Raw genomic sequence first — 21,891 nt, 5'->3', positions numbered from 1 at the left:
TTGTGGAAACATCGTGCACAGACAAGAAACAACAAATAATTTAAGAGACGCTTATTATCACCAAATATAAAGTTGTTTCTTGGGTGCGCACATACTTTTCCAATCTAACATATACTTTACGTAAAATAAGAAAAATAAAGAAATTTTACAAAATATACAAACTTTGCCATGTTAAATGTGAAAAAAATTTTTATTATCTGAACATCTTTAACCTAAGTGTAGTATTTACAAATTTAAGAATGTGTATACAAACTCGTTCAAATGGTATCTACACGTCTCAATCTTCAAAATCGCTTATCTAAAAATACTACAATCGCTAACATTTTTAATAATAAAAATCGTGGTTACCCTTCTATCTATAAGTGTCATGCCAAAAAATTACTTACATGTCCCCGTCTTTCCATCAATAATACGGTAAGGTCCACGTTTAATGGCCGCACATTTTCCTTAAATTTTGAAACTGATATAAATTGTAAACTAACAGTATTATCTATTTACTTACATGAAACAAACCGGGATGCGGTATTGAGTACGTAGGTGAAACCGGACGCTATTTATCTAAATGCACACAAGAACACCTTTATCGTTTTAGAAGACCCAATAAATTCAAAAGTATCATTTATCAACACCTTAGGAAGCACAATCATCATATTAAAAAATTTAACAGTTCAACCTTTAGAAGTAGTGAATAAGCAACCTGGGGAATCTCATTCAAAATGTATACGATCACGGAAAATAGTTGAATTAAATTGGATTAAAAAATTACAGAGAGTCTATCCTCTCGGTCTTAATGAAAATATCATGGGAATTGGTAATATACCAAGAACCGATTCTGTTAACATTTTGGATATAGTTTATAAAACTGTTCTTAAAAACCGTTCTCATGTACGTAGAGTAAATCTCAATCAGAGAAAATTTCGTACTAACAATGTAAATATTTCGGACCTTATTACTATTTCAAAAAACAGACATTTTCTGTTAACCAAGAAGCTTTGTTCTTTACCTGTTGATAAATTACATCAAATTTTGGAGGATTGCAACACAATTCCATATTGCAGTCCTAAGTATGAATTCGTCCAAATTATAATTGCATATTGTTATTCTAAACTGTTTCCCAAAATTGATCGCCCTGAAGATTATAAAAAACATTTCTTTAAAATCAAATATGTCAATAAAGCTTTTGATTTTGTAAATATTGCCGGTATTATGAATGATCATTCCGTAAAAGAACAAATTCCTGGTTATTTTGATAATACTGAGCTCCCTCTTATTTGTTATATTTACAAAACATCTACCCGGAAATATGTGTTTAATTAAAGCGAAGTGTGTAAAGATGTTAATATCAGTGACAATACGCCTACGTCATGAAATTGCAGAAATTCCAAATACATTTATGGCCCCAGTTCCCATGTTATAACAGGAGACCTTAACATTGTCCAGGACCGAGAGTTGAAATCATTCCTTAGTAAAGGACCTAAATATCGTCCCCCGTCAAATTTTAATTGGAATGAGTGTCGTAACATCATCCACGACTCACTCCGTACTTACTGTATGAAATGGATAAAACGAGAAAAAGCTGACAAAATATTTAGATTCTTTTTTTAATTCAGTAATGAACATAGTTGATATTTGTATTAAACATTTTAACGAACATTTTACTCCTAACAACCATAATAGCCCTATTTCTCGTATCAAACATAAGCTAAAAGAATTCGCCAAGGAATTTGTTTTTGTCCCGGCTGATAAGGCTGCCAATAAAATCATTATTGTTTGACGTAAATTTTACATTAAGGTTCTGCAAAAGGAAATTACGAATTCATCATCATTCCAACTGACTCCATTTTCGGAAAATGACATCTGTAACAAACATAAACTTTTAGCTACCTCTTTACAAGCAGAACCGAATAACATGAAAGTTCCAACTATGTACTGGCTTACGAAGCTGCACAAAACACCTTACAAATATAGATTTATTTCGTCTTTAAGCCATTGTTCCACTACTAAACTGTCTATTCTACTTACTAGTACACTTGGTGCAATCAAAAACCTGGTTATAAATTGTTCAAATAAGGGGAATTAATTACTAGTACTTTTGGAGTGTCAAAAATTCGTTGGAATTACTTGATAAATTGATTTCGAATCTGTTCAAAGTTTTGATTTTTCTACCCTATGTTCCACTTTGCCTCATAATCTCATTAAGAAAAATTCACATACCTGATTAAATGGTCATTTTAAAAGTCAGAATGAGAATATATATGTTCAAACTCTTTTAGGTCATTTTTTAGTAACAACAAACAAAAGAACTATGTCAATTGGACCTGCTTTGATACGATAACTGCATTTTTACTAGATAACATTTTTGTTCGCTATGGAGATTCCGTATATCGTCAAGTTATCGGAATTCCAATGGGGACTAACTGTGCATCACTTATTGCGGACATGTTTCTGTATTGTTACGAGTTACAATTTATGACTAAAATCAGCAAAGAACCATCGAAACAACATCTTATACAAAAATTTAATAACACTGTTAGATATTTGGATGATATATTGGCTCTCAATAATGACGACGTCAGTATGTACACTTAAGAGATATATCCTGCTGAACTGACTTTAAATAAAGCTTATACTAACAATGAACACTGCCCTTTCCTGGATCTTGATATCTATATATCTAACGGGAAGCTTAATACCAAAATGTACGATATAAGAGATGATTTTTCATTTCCTATTGTTAATTATCCATTTTTAGATGGTTAGGTTACCTTGTCACCATCTTTTGGTGTTTATATATCTCAACTTGTTCGATTCGCTCGTGTATGTAAAAACGTAGTTAATTTTAACGAAAGAAATCTCTGTATTACTGAAAATTATTACACCAGGGTTTTTGATATCACAAACTTTTCAAAACATTTACTAAATTTCATCATCAGTACAAGGACGTCATTCGTAAATATAAATCAACGTGCAGACATCTTATACGTTCAGGTATTTCACATCCCATCTCGTATATATTCTATACAAAGCACAAAAATGTCGTCATTCACCTCAAAAGCTAACCAAACCTTTAAACAGACTTATTCAGAAAGGATATAGTTACGATACTGTTGTCAGGTCATTAAAGGTGGCATTTTTTGGAATTGATATTGATTCACTCGTAGGGTCTCTGCATCGGAAATAAACACATTTAAACCCAGTTGTTAGCATGATACGGGTTATGTTCTTCTCGTATATTTTACGATGGTATGATACTAAACCCCTAACGGGAGGGATAGTGCTTGATTTTCATATGATGAAGACATAATCTTTCAATCAGTTTAATTGAGGTCTGGAGCTGGCATGTCAGTAACTGCTAGTAGTCCTTTGTTAATTTATGTTTATCATTGTCATTTTAGCTTAGTTTCTTCTGTTACCCATTCTAACATCGAACTCGAACTTCTTTTAAACTGAGGTTTTCTGTGCGTTTTGCTGTGTGTTCGTTTATTCTACATTGGCTAGAGGTATAGGGGAGGGTTGAGATCTCACAAAACATGTTTAACCCCGCCGCAATTTTGCGCCTGTCCCAAGTCAGGAACCTCTGGCCTTTGTTAGTCTTGTATGTTTTTTTTTAATTTTGGTTCATTTATATGTTTACGAGTTTAGTGTGACGTCCATTTTCGTTGAACTAGTATACATTTTTGTTTAGGCGCCAGCTGAAGCCCGCCTCCGGGTGCGGGATTTTCTCGCTGTGTTGAAGACCCATTGGTTACCTTGGGCTGTTTTCTCCTCTTTGGTCGGGTTGTTGTCTCTTTGACACATTCCCCGTTTCCATTCTCTATTTTATGGTACCTTTTCAATTGGCTACTTTATGGGCCAAATAAGACCTGATTGCCCCTACTCCTTGTAATCATCATGTAATGTATGGTGATGACATTGTTAAGAAAAGCTGAACATGCTTGACAAATTTTTCAAAGATTGAAGTCTCAATTTAAACACTTAAAAACCAAAGCTTTTGATTTTCAAAAAAGCAGGCAGGCGTTCACATTCCAGAATAAGAAAAAAACTGGAATGTGTTTCAAAATACCAATACTAGGGTTTATATTTAAACTCATTTGGCTCATATAGTTATGCTCAAAGTGAGCTGTACAATATATCCTTACAAGCTTGTTATAAATTGCAGAAAGATTTTTTTGTCTCTAAATCGTAACATCAACACAATTAATTTAAGTATTCATGTTTTTGATAAAATTATGAACCTATTTTATTATATGGCAGTGAAGTACGGGGAATGTTTAATACTCTTTCTTCCAAATGTAAGAAGGAAGGTGTATCTTTCGAAAAATTATTTTAAGGTTTACCCTGGGAGAAACTTTACAAAACATTTAGAAAATGTATACTTGGGGTGCTCAAAAGACAATTAATGTTGCAGTGTTGTCTGAACCTGGTAGATTTCCAATTTATTTTAATATGATTAACGGTATGATAGTGTACAGGTATAGATAAGAGAATTTAGGAAGTAATTTTCCTCTATTAAAAGATGCATATGAACAATCTAAAACACTACACCAGATGAATAAAACATCATGGTATAGTATAATAAAAGTTTTATTGAATTTACTTGGATTTGATTGTACAAATACTAGACTTTTTATGAGTCTTTTTACAAATTTAAAAAATATATCCAAACCAAGCTATCCACTTTGTTCATTAGCTACTGGAAAAAAACAGTTAGATATATGTTCTGACGGTAAACTGAAAACATATCCATATATAAATCAAATTTTTAACTTAGAAGAAGTTTTACAAGGTTACGTATTTCTTCAGGTAGGTTACTAATAGAACTGGATAGATATCATGGTATTCCCTTACACAGCAGAATATATGTAATAAATGGTCTTTCGGTACTGTTGAAGATGATGCTCATATTTTTTTTTTCGATTGCACAAAGTTAAAGGATGAAATAGGTGATATGTTGTCTAGCATTACAAAAGTTTATACTTATTTTAATAATTTGAACATATAAAACAAAATCATACGTTTTTTTGTCTCGCCTTGACGGAGTCAAAAAGCGAGACTTAGGTATGCTGTTTCCGGCGGTGGCGGCGGCGGCGGCGACAATGTTTCAGTTTGTGATTAGGTCTAGTTTATGGTGAACCACTAGTGATAGGTCAATGATATTTAGTATGCAGTTGTATAAGCATCGGCACATCTCATTACCATGGTGATAACTTGGACCCACCCCCTCAGTCATGGTCTATTGACATTGAAACTTTGCTTAGTTTACATGTATTAGTTTGTGATAAGGTCATTTAATGGGGAAACACTAGTGGTAGGTCAATGATATTTGGTATGAAAGTGTATAAGCATTGTCATATCTCATTTCCATGTAAATTATTTGGCTCGTTCCCCTCAGTCATGGTCTATTGACTTTGAAACTTTTGCTTAGTTTACATGTATTAGTTTGTGATTAGGTCAGTTCAAGGGGAACCATTAGTGATAGGCCAATGTTAATTGGTATGCTGTTGTATAAGCATTGGCATATCTCATTTTAATGGAGATTATTTGGCCCCGCCCTCTCAGTCATGGTCTATTGACTTTGAAACTTTTGCTTAGTTTTCATGTATTAGTTTGTGATTAGGTCAGTTAATGGGAAACCACTAGTGGTAGGTCAATGATATTTGGTATGCAAGTGTATAAGCATTGGCATATCTCATTTCAATGTAGATTATTTGGCTCTGCCCTCTCAGTCATGGTCTATAGACTTTGAAAATTTTGCTTAGTTTACATGTATTAATTTTTGATTAGGTCAGTTCAAGGGGAACCATTAGTGATAGGCCAATGTTAATTGGTATGCAGTTGTATAAGCATTAGCACATCTCATTTTGGCCTCGCCCCCTCAGTCATGGTCTATTGACTTTGAAACTTTTGCTTAGTTTACATGTTTTAGCTTGTGATTAGATCAGTTAAAGATGAACCGCTCATGTTAAGTCAATGATATTTGGTATGCAAATTTATTGGCATTTGCAAGTCTCTTTTCCATTGAGATTATATAGCCCCAACCCCTCATCATGGTTCATTAACTTTGAAACTTTTACATAGTTTACAAGTTAATGTTTGTGTTTAGGTTTGTTTAAAGGAAATGACTTATGATAAGTCAATGGTATTTGGCATGCAGTTGCATTGCACATCTCATTTCCATGGAGATTGTTTAGCCATGTACCTTCAGTCATGGTTCATTGACTTTGAATATTTGCATAACATACATGTTAAAGTATTGCTATTTTAATTTCAACATTTGCATTATCAAAATTACAATAAGGCGAGACATATCTCTGTTTTAACAGTTTTTTTGTGTAGAAAATGTTGATTTAGTTAAAATAATATGCAATTTTATATACAAACATCTTCCTTAAGATCATTCATTATATACATACATATTTTAAATGTTGGCTGTATTTACAAATAGATTTAAAATTCAAACACATACAATACCTTTAAAAAGGAAATGGAAGATATGTATTGATTAATACATTCTTTTAATTTTTTATCTATAAATTGATTCAATAAATGAAAATATTCTCATATTCTAATGGCATCGTCCCCTGGTGTCAACTGCATTCAAGTTACCAATACAGCTACCTTTTATGCTTTTGATACAGGCCAGATAAAGACATTTCCACATATATACTAAGCATGCCAGTCATTCTTTAAGGTATTATCCTCTGATGTCAGCTGCATTTGGGATACCACACTGCTAATCGTACTTGCTGCTGATACGGGGAGGACTGAAACTTTTGGGCTAGACAACTTTATATATATCTTTTATATAGCTATGTATTATTTTCTTTTGCCACACTTGCATTGTGTATAATGAAAGCTTAAGCTGCTTAAATATTTACTTAAGAAAGTTATATTTCACTTTATTTTATTGAATTCTCAGATTATTATGTTATTTTCATGTAAAATGTTTTTGCCCTTAATTGGATTAAAATCTTCTTCTTCTTTCCACATATATATTTAGCATGCTATTCAGTCTTTAAGGTATCATCCCCTGGTGGGATACCACACTGCTAATCGTACTTGCTGCTGACACCGGAAAACCTGAACTTTTTGGGCTAGACACATAAGGCTATGCAAGATGCATGCATGGTTGAAAGGGGGAGGGGTTAGTTAGCATACATGTGATTCTTCCGGCGGGAGTCAAAATCTCCCGCTTTTCAGACCCTCTTCCGTCCCTCCCGTTAAAATTTGAAATCTTCCGCTTTTTGAAAATGTCAACCTCGTAAAATTTTCATTAGACATTTTTGTTTACAAAATTGATACGGACAGAGAAAAAGTCCGAGAATCTCGAAATTGATATGGGAAAAGTCCGAGAAAAACGGCAGTTTCCTGTAATGGACTTTGTGTCAAAAGTTAAAATAGGTAAACTTAGCCTGAGGTGTTTAGGATTAAACTGTATATACAACAATAAATAAAAGATAATAGGCAATTACCTAGTGATCAACTAGCAAGTTTAAGACACAAGCCAGGTTGATTAAAAGTGAAATACTGACAAAGGATTAAATTGTACAAGTTGTATAAACAACGATTTAATTTGATGCTGTTGAAAACGTGGAACATTTACTAAAACTCAAAGACAAATGAAACCAACTCAAATATGATATTTATGGCTTGTTTTCTATCCAAGCCAATGGAATACCTATATAAGTACAGTTGTCTTGGACTATTCTAAAATTTTAGAATTTGACAAAATGCAAACTGTATTTTTATATCACCAAATACCCCAGCAGCAAGTAAAAGAAGGCCAAGTATGTAGCCAAATTCAACTCTGCCTGGAGATCTGATTTCAAATGATGCAGATCCAGTACCAAGGGTCAAGACCATGCTTACTACACTTCATGCAAAGCTGACTGTGGTGGCCCTAATGATTTGACCAAACTTATGGGGACAGCTACCCACCAGCAAGCCAACAACTCTATCAATTTAACACCACTGTTCAGTAGTGGTACCAAAGTTGACAATGTAGCTAAATCAGAGGTACTTTCTGCCAACTCTATATGATGGCTGATCACTTTATCTTGAATTATATATAATGAATAAATATTTGAAAACCCCTTATCTTCTATTTTTATCAAGTAAAAATGGATATGGAGTTGTTGAAAGGTATGGAATTATTGTTCTTTTAACAAACAAAAAAAGAAGATATGCAGTTTAAACACACAAAAAACCATTGCGTACGTCGATAAAAAATCTCCAGTTATGAAGCCCAAACTCCAGCTGAAAATTTCCAAATCTCCAGTTGTGGCTTGACAACTCTGTCACATGTCTGAGTTAGTAAGTTCATAATTCATACTGAAATATCAGTGAAAGTAACTATGCGCGCATGGCTAACCCTCCTTAGTTTGGTTAGTTTTCATCATACATTTACATTTTTTATCAATTTTCCAGAATTAAAAATTATTTCAGATTCAAATAGTCCCTTGTTTATATTAAAAGACTGGAATGACCAGTGAAGTCTTTGTTCAAATATATGTAAAAACCATGACTACATTAGGACTGAATACTGTTGAGATTATATTTTTTTATGTAAATGAAAAAAATACAACAAAAACAAGCTTGGACATGCGAACCATTATAATAGTCATATAAACATTGTGCAAAATGCAATAAATTCCAAAATTTTCTATATTTTTTCATTTAATTAAAAATCGTTCTCCGTTTGTCTCAATTCTCTTGTACACTATACTCTCAGTCAGGGTAGGGGCTGTTACATATCTGATGTGTCAAGGTTTACTATTGTCTCTAACCTCATCAATCTTAAACATGTCAATATCTCGAGTATGTCTTTAGTGATTTTAAGCATGCCTTGAGTGATTTTTTTCCAAATTTTTCCAAATTGTTAAGAATGGTGGTCAGAGGCTCTATTTACAATTTGACAATCTTCACTTTAGTCTTTTCGAAGTAATGGGAATTAAATCTTCAAAACAATAAGCAATTATTCACATGTCGCACATTAACTCAAGTATGCATTATGCAATTTACCTCGGACTATACCATTTATTAAAAGTGTGTAAATGTTCCGGACCATATGTGTATTTGGACTATACGCGTATGGAAATAACCATATGCGTATACTCATATGGATATTAACGAGCCGGACCATATGAGTATTTAGAAGATATAGGTATTTTATGAATAATTTCTAATTACCTTATATTATACAAAATCGGTTCCCAGTATGAACTGAAATTGATTACAATTACTTCTATAGGCAAACAAACTGAGAACCAAAACAATACACAAGACATTGAATCCTGAATGGAATGAAACACTGACATATTACGGTATTACTTCAGATGACATGGTCAAAAAGACACTTCGGTAAGCATTGTTGTTATAGATGCCGGATAAAGCATAAACCTATAATGATACTTCTTGTCCATTTAGTGAAGATATTAGATAATTGTCTGTACAGATTATGTCATAGAAATAGGGTTCTATTAGATTTATTATGTATTGTTTAAAATTGGGTGAATAAGAATTTTTTATGTCATGTCGGCTTCATGAATGTAATTAAATACATCTAAAATTTCTCCTCTCCTTCATAGCTTTAGATTTATGATAAAATTGAGAATGGAAATGGGGAATGTGTCAAAGAGACAACAACCCGACCATAGAGCAGACAACAGCCGAAGGCCACCAATGGGTCTTCAATGCAGCGAGAAACTCCCGCACCCGGAGGCGTCCTTCAGCTGGCCCCCAAACAAATATGCATACTATGTTTTTTTAATAGAAACTGATATATGATATCATATTAAAAGAAAATATGGAGTAGTTGCACACGATATAATATCTATAGACTGCGAGGAACAGACACAGTTCATCAAACAAATAATTTTTTGAAAAGAAAAATCAGATTAACTTTGTATTTTCTCCGAGTCACAATTTAAAAAAAAATCCAAAGGCTTCAAATCACTTTGTATCTAAATAAAGTTATAATTTGCTATATATTGAAACCTGTGGAAAAATTATGATCACACCATTATGTGTTCAGACCTTTATTTTCTTTCATTATAGTATATGGAAAATTTGTAGATAAAACAAATGTTATTAATAGAAATTGCTTGTATTTTGAAGCAAACTGTTAACATGTAAGCTATAATAAAAAAAAGTTAAAAATTTGAGTCTCAGATGCCTTTGGTATGATTTAAGTCACCTTTTACTTTAACAAAATTCATTGTTGAAGCAAGTCTTATTGTGGTTAAAATTATCAGAGATTTTTTTTCAATTCACTGTCATCGTTGATATGAACTTGTATATTTTGTCATTTAAGGTTAGCCGTTTTAGATGAAGACGCATTTGGTTACGACTTCATTGGAGAGACCAGAATACCACTAAAGAGATTAAAGGCTTTACAAACTAAGCATTTTAATGTGTATCTTGAAAAGCAACTACCAGTATGTATTATGTCCAAAAATTTAGAATTGCTGTCTTGACATCCGGTTTAAAGATTTTTTATCTGCAATTGAATTAAAAAAATTGAACTCAATTATTTTTAAGAAGGAAACCCGGGGCCTGGTTTTCAAAAGTATCTTTTGACTAAGACATGTCTTATTTACGATTGTCTAGGACATGTCATAGTCGTAAGATATGTTTTCGAAAGTGTCCCAACTTATGATATGTCAAAAATTTTATCGTAAACTTAAGACACATTGCGACATGACTTATGATGGTCTTATGATCATCATAAAAGTTACGACATCACTTCCATTGAATCAGTGTCATTTACTGCATTTGTCTTTGCACATGCAGCCTCCCATGCTCTCATTTTGGAACTGTGTGTTGTGTTGCTCAGTCTGCATGCTAAATAGTAAATATTTATTCTTCTCCACTTTGTCAATTAAAATTTGAATCTCCTGCGACAAAAAATTAGACTCCTTTTCTTACTTATGAAAATCTTAAAAGTATTCACAATTAAATAACACTTCATGTTTAATAATACATGAACACGAAGTTCTAGAATTTTATTGTATATATAATTATAATTTTGGTTGACCTCTATTATTTGAAAGGTGATATTTTCAAAAGTATGTCCAGTTCTTAAGAGATGTCTCGTGATGGGTAGTTTCTTCCTTTGGTAAAAAATGACCGGTGTTTATTATGACTGATGAAGCTAATTTGTTTAGCGAAATATTGCGTGAATATATAAAATATAACAACTATTTTTATAACACTCATTAGCGTGTTAAAGTTACATTCTTAGGCATTTATATAATTTAATTCAGTAACTGCATCAGTTTATTTTCAAACTGATCCACGCCTAGATTGAATGTTGATTGTTGCTATTTTTAGACATTATATATAATATACTTTTTCACTTTTTTGGTCTTTTGGAAAATGTTGTTTGTGCTGTATTTAGACCCCTCTACAAAGAAATTTGTTTTGCATGCACACGTATAAAAATTGCGGTTTTTATCCAACGCAATCATAGGTTTGAACGTTGTTTTCAATTTAGACTTGTATATATATATATATATATATATATATATATATATATATATATAATATATACGTCCAAACAAGTGACAACAGTGAAGGTGATACATGGCTGAAAACACATATTATATTCATAATTACTCTAAATATCAGCACAACAATGTTAAATCTGCAAATTTGCGGAAGCAAATTTTTGTTCTTCCCTCGCGGGATTCGAACTAATGCTGTTGGGATATCGTGACAACACCGCCTGCACTGTGTCCAGCGCTCTAGACCACTCGGCCACCTAGACTGAACTACAAATTCAGCTTTCGGCGGCCTAGTGTTACCTAATCTAGAGTTGTAACACAGTGCATGATATATTAGGCATGAAGATGGAATTGATTGCAGATTAACCAAATTATCTGTCGTAAGGGATCGTAAGATGCAGTCACAGAAATAATTATTGGACATGAGTTCGAATCCCGGCGAGGGAAGAACAAAAATTTGTTTCCGCAAGTTTGCAGATTTAACATTGTTGTGCTGATATTTAGAGTAGTTATTTATTATATATATATATATATATATATATAACCAGTCTAAAAGGGTACAACATCACCAAAAACTGACATTAAACGAACAAATGTAACTATAAATATTTCGGATAACAGAAATATTTATAGTTACATTTGTTCGTTTATTGTCAGTTTTTGGTGATGTTGTACCCTTTTAGACTGGTTATATATTATATTTTGTAGTGTACTGTATCATATTTATATGATCCATCGCCCCGTAAGATTTATCGTTGGCTATTATTCAGTCATTTTATATATATATATATATATGTATATATATATATAATTCGTCTCAAATTTAGCCCAACAATGTTAGATCTTCAAATTTGCACAGTGTCCAGTGCAGGCGGTGTTGCCATAACGTCACAGAAGCAAGGGTTCGAATCCCGCTGAGGGAAGAACAAAAATTTGCTAACGCAAATTTGAAGATCTAACATTGTTAGGCAAAATTTGTGACGAGTTATATATATATTATGGTGTTTGCCCTGTATAACCACGTGTTATCCGATGGAGAATGTCTGTCATAAAGTTGTCAGATGTTTAGACGTGTATAATAAAATTAAAATTTGATGTGGCGGCATGGTAATTATCATTATCATCCTTTACGACACACAAAATAGCTGATCTGAAAAGTACACCATCTAATTGCCACTATACATCATGTACTGTGTTACAACCCTAGATAAAGCCGACGAGGAAAGGCATTAAATCGACCACCGAAAGCTATATTTTAATGTAGCTGGACACGGTGCAGGCGGTGTTGCCACGAAGCAAGGGTTCGAATCCCGCTGAGAGAAGAACAAAAATTTGCTAACGCAAATTTGAACATCTAACATTGTTGGGCTAAATTTGAGACGAATTATATATATATATATATATATATATGTCTGGCTATGTGTAGTGACAACTGCAAATTATACCTTGTCCATCGGATTTCTTATTATTAAGAAATACAAGGCGTTAGAATATTTATAAAGTGCCTAGAAAATCAATGTTAGGTTGATTTTCTAGGCACTTTATATATATTATATATATAAATACAGCACAAACAACATTTTCCAAAAGACCAAAAAAGTGAAAAAGTATATTTTAACAAAACGCATTTGACTAGCAGCTCGAAAAACGGATGCTCTTAAACCCTGCTGACTGCCATGGCGATTGCCAAGTAAACGGATCACCAGATGTAACAAAATGGATCTTAATTATTAATTTAATACCAAACAGAAAACAATAAACTTGCGGAAAAGATGGTATACCGCAAACATGAGGTGCAAAATTTGGTACACCATATCCGGATTTCGACAATTAATGTCTCCTCAGTGATGTTATGAATCGAAACGGTATTTGGAAGGCCATATTATTTACTTCAATTTAGGATTGACTCTTGAATTTTGAAGAGTCGAAATAGGATGAACGGATTATATAAACCCGAAGGCAAATATAATACAAGCCCAAACGAAAAAATATAAACAAGTCTAAATTGAAAACAACGTTCAAACCTATGATTGCGTTGGATAAAAACCGCAATTTTTATACGTGTGCATACAAAACAAATTTCTTCGTAGAAATTCAAGAGTCTATCCTAAATTGAGGTAAATTATATGGCCTTCCAAATACCGTTTCGATTCCTAACATCAGTGAAGAGACATTAATTGTCGAAATCCGGATATGGTGTACCAAATTTTGTGTACCAATGTCTCGGACAAGTTCAAAAATCAGTGCCGATCAATTTTTTTAAGATTTATGCCCCTTGAAAATATTAATTATATTAGAAATTGCATTGCATTTTCACTCAAGCCTTCATTTCTCTTAAGATATTTATAAAAAGTTTTAAAGAAAGAAAAAAAAAGTTTTTATTTTAGTTATTGCCCTTGGACCATGGACAGATTAAATATGTGCAACGCGGGGGAAATTGGAACTCTGTTCCTTAATTATAGTTATTTCTATCATTTTTTTATAATTTATTTTTTTTAAGAAAATATGTTCACTTATGACAGTCAGAAGAGTAATATATGTACGACTATCTTAGGACAGCTTTGAGTTTACATTTTATGACATATCATATGATAGTCATAAGCTGGTCATAAAATTTGTCCTGAGGTATATCTTTTGACATATCATATGTATGACTATCTTAGGACAGCATCATATGTTTACGATCTTAGATGTCCAATGACATGTCCCCATAATTGTAATTTGACGTTCGCGTCAGGATAATGCTAAACTGTACACAACTTTTCTTGCATATTTCACATAAAATTGATTTCATGAAATGTTCTGATCTTTATAAAATAAAGTTCTTGTATAATAATCATCTAAGTAAATCTGCATTGTGTAAATAATTTAGAAAAAGAAACATACAGTGAAAATGTAAATGCGATTAAAAGTGAGCTCATCTTATTTATTTTCCCCCTTAGCCAGATTATAAACGGTTCAAAATCAAGTTATACACCCTGGCCTTAATTCCTAGCGTTGCTATGAAAAGAATCGAAACTATATAAACGAATCAAATTTATTCAGCCAATTTACAGAGTCGGCATGTTGTTTCCGTACTTGTATTCTAAGCTGAATGTAATAGTACGAAAAAAGTAAAATAACAAAAATAACGAACTCCAAGGAAATTCAAATCGGAAAGTCCTTTATAAAATGGCAAAATCAAAAGCTCAAACACATCAAACGAATGGAAAACAAGTGTCATATTCCTGACTTGGTACAGGCATTTCCTTATGTAGTAAATGGTACATATATAAATGCCTGTGCTCTTTCCACTAAAATACGACAAAAATTAATCGTAAGTTATACTGAAATGCTCATGACTTACGAGTATTTTTTCTCGTAGGACTTTTTATGAAATCAGTCCCTGGTGTTTACTGTGAGTAGAAAAATGTCTAGTCATCTACCTAGCATCATGTGTATGAAAAAGAAGGTAATTGCTTCTAGAATTAATGTGTGGCAGAAAAGAGTTTGTTGTCTCGAATCTCCAACAGAGAGAGAGAGAGAGAGAGAGTGAGAGAGAGAGAGAGAGAGAGAGAGCAGTGTATTAATTTACAGACACTACCAAGTACATTTTAACCTATCGGAAAAAGTAACCATGCACTCTATCCCACATTTTCCAAAATTTCTTTCTTTCTTTCTTTCCATATTTTTTTAGAGCGTATATTTTGCGAGAAGTTCAAAATTCTTTGCATGTATCACCAATTTATAGAAAAAATTAGGAAGAATATCTAATACTAATAAATATACTACATTGAACACACTGTATATATGTTGAATACATCATATTTTCCTCTTTTTTACCACTAAATCAACCACAAAATGTCTGCTATGTTGATCGGTTGTTTTCTCTAAGTACCCCGGCTTCCTCTACCAATAAAAACGGATTGCCACGAAATAGCCAATAGTGTTGAATGTGGCGTTAAACACCAAAAAAATCAGTCAACCAATCTGATGTGTGGAAATATACATTTTTTTTGTATATAAGATCTATTTTTTAGCTCACCTGGCCCAAAGGGCCAAGTGAGCTTTTCTCATCACTTGGCGTCCGTCGTCCGTCGTCGTCCGTCGTCGTTAACTTTTACAAAAATCTTCTCCTCTGAAACTACTTGGCCAAATTAAACCAAACTTGGCCACAATCATCATTGGGGTATCTAGTTTAAAAAATGTGTCCGGTGACCCGGCCAACCAACCAAGATGGCCGCCATGGCTAAAAATAGAACATAGGGGTAAAATGTAGATTTTGGCTTATATCTCTGAAACCAAAGCATTTAGAGCAAATCTGACGAGGATAAAATTGTTTGAATCTGACAACCCGTTGTTGGTTTGCTGCCCCTGAATTGGTAATTTTAAGGAAATTTTGCCGTTTTTGGTTATTATCTTGAATATTATTATAGATAAAGATAAACTGTAAACAGCAATAATGTTCAGCAAAGTAAGATCTACAAATAAGTCAACTTGACCAAAATGGTTAGTTGACCCCTTAAGGAGTTATTGCCCTGTATAGTCAATTTTTAACCATTTTTCGTAAATTTTTGTAATCTTTTACAAAAATCTTCTCCTCTGAAACCACTAAGACAAATTTAACCAAACTTGTCCACAATCATTATTAGGGTATCTAGTTTAAAAAATGTGTCCGATGACCCCGCTCGTTAACCAAGATGGCCGACATGGCTAAAAAATAGTACATAGGGTAAAATGCAGTTTTTGGCTCATATCTCTGAAACCAAAGCATTTAGAGCAAATCTGACGAGGATAAAATTGTTCATTCAGTCAAGATCTATCTGCCCTGAAATTTTCAGACCAATCAGGCAACACGTTGTTGGGTTGCTGCCCCTGAATTGGTAATGTTAAGAACATTTTGCAGCTTTTGGTTATTATCTTGAATATTATTATAGATAGAGATAAACTTTAAACAGCAATAATGTACAGCAAAGTAAGATCTACAAATAAGTCAACATGACCAAAATTGTCAATTGACCCCTTAAGGAGTTATTGCCCTTTATAGTCTAATTTTTTACAATTTTCATAAATTTTGTAAATTTTTGTAAATTTTTACAAAATATTTTCCACTGTAACTACTGGGCCAAGTTCATTATAGATAGAGATAATTGTAAGCAGCAAGAATGTTTAGTAAAGTAAGATCTACAAACACATCACCATCACCAAAACACAATTTTGTCATGAATCCATCTGTGTCCTCTGTTTAATATGCACATAGACCAAGGTGAGCGACACAGGCTCTTTAGAGCCTCTAGTTAGCTCACCTGGCCCAAACGGCCAAGTGAGCTTTTCTCATCACTTGGCGTCCGTCGTCGTCGTCCGTCGTCGTCGTCGTCCGTCGTCGTCCGTCGTCGTTAACTTTTACAAAAATCTTCTCCTCTGAAACTACTTTGCCAAATTAAACCAAACTTGGCCACAATCATCATTGGGGTATCTAGTTTAAAAAATGTGTCCGGTGACCCGGCCAACCAACCAAGATGGCCGCCATGGCTAAAAATAGAACATAGGGGTAAAATGTAGATTTTGGCTTATATCTCTGAAACCAAAGCATTTAGAGCAAATCTGACTGGAGTGAAATTGTTAATCAGGTCAAGATCTATCCGCCCTGAAATTTTCAGATGAGTCGGACAACCCGTTGTTGGGTTGCTGCCCCTGAATTGGTTATTTTAAGGAAATTTTGCCGTTTTTGGTTATTATCTTGAATATTATTATAGATAGAGATACACTGTAAACAGCAATAATGTTCAGCAAAGTAAGATCTACAAATAAGTCAACTTGACCAAAATGGTCAGTTGACCCCTTAAGGAGTTATTGCCCTTTATAGTCAATTTTTAACCATTTTTCGTAAATTTTTGTAATCTTTTACAAAAATCTTCTCCTCTGAAACTACTAAGACAAATTTAACCAAACTTGTCCACAATCATCATTAGGGTATCTAGTTTGAAAAATGTGTCCGATGACCCCGCCCGCGAACCAAGATGGCCGACATGGCTAAAAAATAGTACATAGGGTAAAATGCAGTTTTTGGCTCATATCTCTGAAACCAAAGCATTTAGAGCAAATCTGACGAGGATAAAATTGTTCATTCGGTCAAGATCTATCTGCCCTGAAATTTTCAGACCAATCGGGCAACACGTTGTTGGGTTGCTGCCCCTGAATTGGTAATTTTAAGAAAATTTTGCAGCTTTTGGTTATTATCTTGAATATTATTATAGATAGAGATAAACTGTAAACAGCAATAATGTACAGCAAAGTAAGATCTACAAATAAGTCAACATGACCAAAATTGTCAATTGACCCCTTAAGGAGTTATTGCCCTTTATAGTCATTTTTTTACAATTTTCATAAATTTTGTAAATTTTTGTAAATTTTTACAAAATATTTTCCACTGTAACTACTGGGCCAAGTTCATTATAGATAGAGATAATTGTAAGCAGCAAGAATGTTCAGTAAAGTAAGATCTACAAATACATCATCACCAAAACACAATTTTGTCATGAATCCATCTGTGTCCTTTGCTTAATATTCACATAGACCAAGGTGAGCGACACAGGCTCTTTAGAGCCTCTAGTTTTTATCTTCGCAGAACGTCACAAAACATGGCTGGTTTTTTTTATACTTGTTAAAACAAAATCAAAAACACTGAAATCGAAAACCCGAAAATTACCCGTTTGAAAACGGTCTAAAAATGTCAGAGAAACTTTAGTGTAAACCGATACCCAGTTATATGTTGAAATTGGAAGCGCTTAAAAATAAACAATTGATTGTATAAAAAGTACATTAAATGCATTCCTGGTCAATAGTACCTCCTTTCAGAAAACATTGATTTTGGTTTTTTTCTGCTCTTTGGCAGGGTTGTTATCTCTTTGACACATTCCCCGTTTCCATTCTCTATTCTATATTTGTACATTGACGAAAGCAGTTACTTAAACAATATATCTTGTCACAACAAAATGAAAATATTTCTAAAAATCGGATTTCGGTCTGTTATTGATCAAATAGTGGTTAAGGTAGATTTGGGTCTATATCACTACAAACCAGGAAAGTCTGAAATGGCCTATATTTGTACTCGACTGTACTGATTTTTACTCGACCAGTCTGAATTGGTCTGAAATTTACTTGATAATACTCGACTGTAGTCTGAACCATACTTAACAGTCTGAACTTGTACTCAACCTTTACTCGATCAGTACTTAACCATTTTATTTTCGTCTGAACCATGCTCGACCTAGTCTGAACCATACTCGACCTAGTCTGAACCATACTCGACCAGTCTGAACCATACTCGACTAAGTCTTAACCAACCTAGACCTAATTTTTGTACCTATCTATTGTATTTCATCAATTTAGGAACTGTTTTTAACAGCTATTTCCCCTGGCTAGAAATTTGAACAACAATTTGAAATTTAAAATGTATTCAATATGGCATTGAAACCAAAATTTCACAATAAACATAATATAAATTCAACACCATATTTATCAACACTTACATATATATATCACCTTTAAAATAAAAATAAAATAAGCTGATCAAATAATCTCAAAACTGAATTGTGACTAATATTTTCAATGTTGTTCAAATTTTTTTGAATGTTTCAGATATATTTTATGGTTACTGGACAATTTTCACCATTTACTTAAGCCTTGTATAGATTTATGGTGTCAGTTGAGTTTAGTTAATAATGCAGTGAACATGTTTTTTATAAAAATATATTTAAAATAGTATATAAAGCAACTTAATAAATTTTAAAAATCACACCTTTGTTTTGAAAAACCAAGAATTTAATATAATCATGATAATAGAACTTCCATAGCAATCCTTGATAACCATTTAAAAAAGGAAATGTGTTCCAAAGTTGCAGAAAAAAATTATTTCAATTAAATTTAAATAACTTTTGTCAAAATTAAAGACATGGCATACAAGAAGCACTTTAATAAGGTTTATTTACCTCAGAACATATGTGTTTTACAGGTAAAAAGAAAGCCCTTTTTTTCTTAAACTCGTGTATTACTTATCTAATGAATTCAAAAGGCCTTGCGATTTAAGATTCACAGGATGTTTCAATTTTTAATGAATGTTAATTAGAAATTAATACTCTCTGACAGGTGTGATCTTTTTAATGAGTTTGCCCCAAGCAGGAGGTATTACTTTATACTTTACCACTAATCAGAAGAAAAATTTTATCTTTTTTTTTATTTTTTTATCCCTTTTTGATATATATTATATAAAATATATCCCAAATTATAATAAGAATAGATATATTTCTAATATAAGGTTAAACAATTTCAGTGATTTTTTTGTCTGTTGTTACCTCATTAAAAAGATAATTATATAACTATTGTATGTAACCATGAAACCTATATAGTTTTTCTTTAGGAATTTAGGAAAATTAACAGCTAAATAAAAAAATGTATAGGTTTTTTGGTCAAGTATGGTTCAGACTGGTCGAGTATTGTTCAGACCTTTGGTCGAGTATGGTTTAGACTGAAAAAATTGGTCGAGTACAGGTCGAGAATGGGTTAAGACTGTTTCAGACTGGTTGAGTAATAGTTCAGACTAGGGTCAAGTACAAATCAGTACGGTCGAGTATGGTTAAGACTGGGGTCGAGTAATGTCGAGTAAAATTCAGAACAATTCAGACTGGTCGATTAAAAATCAGTACAGTCGAGTACAGATATAGGCCATTTCATACTTTTACTGGTTTGGAGTGTATAAAAAGGGGTAGAATTTTCTATACTTTGCCAAAATGCTATGATTTCAAAAAACATAAATAAAAAGTATGGTCACCGACCTTTTTTAAAGCTTAAGTTTTTGAAAAATTATCAGATTTTGTAGAATTATACACGGAAAAAGGTACATTTATGTGAATAAAAAGAAAACTAAACGAACGAGTTTGAATAATATATGTATGAGAAGATAGTTCTCTTAAAATGTGCTTTCCGAAAGGAAAAAAAAAAACAAAAAAACAAAGAAACGGATTCTCCTTTTTCGTTTTCTTACATAATCACAAAAGAGTTAAATTTATTGTAAATTCCTTTATAAAATAAATTTTCTGAATTATTTGCCTGATAAAACAATCATGATATGAAAATTTTATTCAATGAAAACATTCTTTATGCAGCTATCTGCAATAGAAACATAATTTAGACCCCGATCTACCTTGAAATATCGAAAACTGACAACGGCAGTATAAAAACACGTATTTCTTATTTCAAACTTGATGCATATTTTATAAAGTTTTTCGTTACATAAAAAAATATAGCCTTTTTTTACATTTTCCACTTAATCCTAGATGATGTCAAGATTGTAAACTAATACGTATATAATGATGATTATTTGTTCGAGTTTGATCCGATAAAATATGAAATATGAATTAAAACACTAGTATAAGCCACTTTTTATGAAAAATTTGAATATTAACGTAAATTGAAAAAAGACAAATTGAGGGAGAGAAATTCCTGAATAACAAAAAGAAACATATCAAAGGAGAAAAGAGACAGAAACAAGAAACATAAATTATTAACGATTTCACTCATTTCGACTGAGGAAGTCTTGCGGCAAAGAGAACGTTGCTAAATTTTAAGAAAAAGAAGAAACTGATTATTCACAAATAGTAAAAGAAATTTAAAAAAAAAGACATCAAAGGTTATAAACGAAGACATGCATTGTGTTATTTTGGAAGCACGCTTGTTCTAAGAGTAAAGAAGTAGTGTCGGGTTTCCCCTGATTTTGTTTCACTCATAGTATCAAAATCAGTTTTAAAGTTTCAAACATCTGGATTTTGAAAATGAAAGACGCTAAATAATATACAAAAAAGATTTTAAATCATGGTACATACATTCAAGACATCAAAGGAAAAGGTCCGGTAAGGGCTAGTTTTGGGCCAAAATTCGAAGTACATCTGATGAAAGATTTTTGATATTTTTTAAACACTTAAGTGTCTACTCCAGTCGATTCAATTAGTTTATGTAAAACATTTGAAATGATTTGGTCATTAAAGACGCTCAAATTGAAGCTTGAATATGAAAAATCTATCAAATATGCCATAAAACGTCACTTTTCAGATGGGTTTTGTCTAAAATGTAAGTGGCCGCATTCGTGTTCAGTCTCAACCTTTATATATGTTATGTATTACCATCAAATACAACATGTATTTAAATATAAAGACTGAACACAAATGCGGCCACTTCCATTTTAGACAAAAACCGTCTTAAAATTAGCACAAATGCTAAAATTGTGAAGACTTCAGTAATTTAGCACGAATTTATGATGCTTGTGCCTGGTGCATGTGCATTGTATTGTTCAAAACAGCCCATATTTATGGCACAAAAGTATTCTACTTTTCAAAAAATAGCTAAAAGTTTA

General features: G+C 32.6%; 1 protein-coding gene across 5 annotated transcripts in view; it reads left to right on the top strand.

Annotated features, from left to right (window-relative positions):
- Window positions 1-21,891, top strand: part of LOC127712432 (rabphilin-3A-like) — a 362,038-nt gene that overhangs the window by 205,368 nt on the left and 134,779 nt on the right. For all 5 annotated transcript variants that reach the window (XM_052218873.1, XM_052218870.1, XM_052218874.1 and 2 more), the window contains 2 exons: window positions 9,251-9,360; window positions 10,313-10,436. In XM_052218873.1, coding sequence (XP_052074833.1) covers window positions 9,251-9,360; window positions 10,313-10,436 — 234 coding nt within the window. The remainder of the gene's footprint in view (window positions 1-9,250; window positions 9,361-10,312; window positions 10,437-21,891) is intronic.

Source organism: Mytilus californianus, unplaced genomic scaffold, assembly GCF_021869535.1.
Source record: "Mytilus californianus isolate M0D057914Y unplaced genomic scaffold, xbMytCali1.0.p SCAF_8, whole genome shotgun sequence".
Lineage (NCBI taxonomy): Eukaryota > Metazoa > Mollusca > Bivalvia > Mytilida > Mytilidae > Mytilus > Mytilus californianus.
Note: the sequence above shows the minus strand (reverse complement) of the source record. Positions and strands in the feature narration are given on the sequence as shown.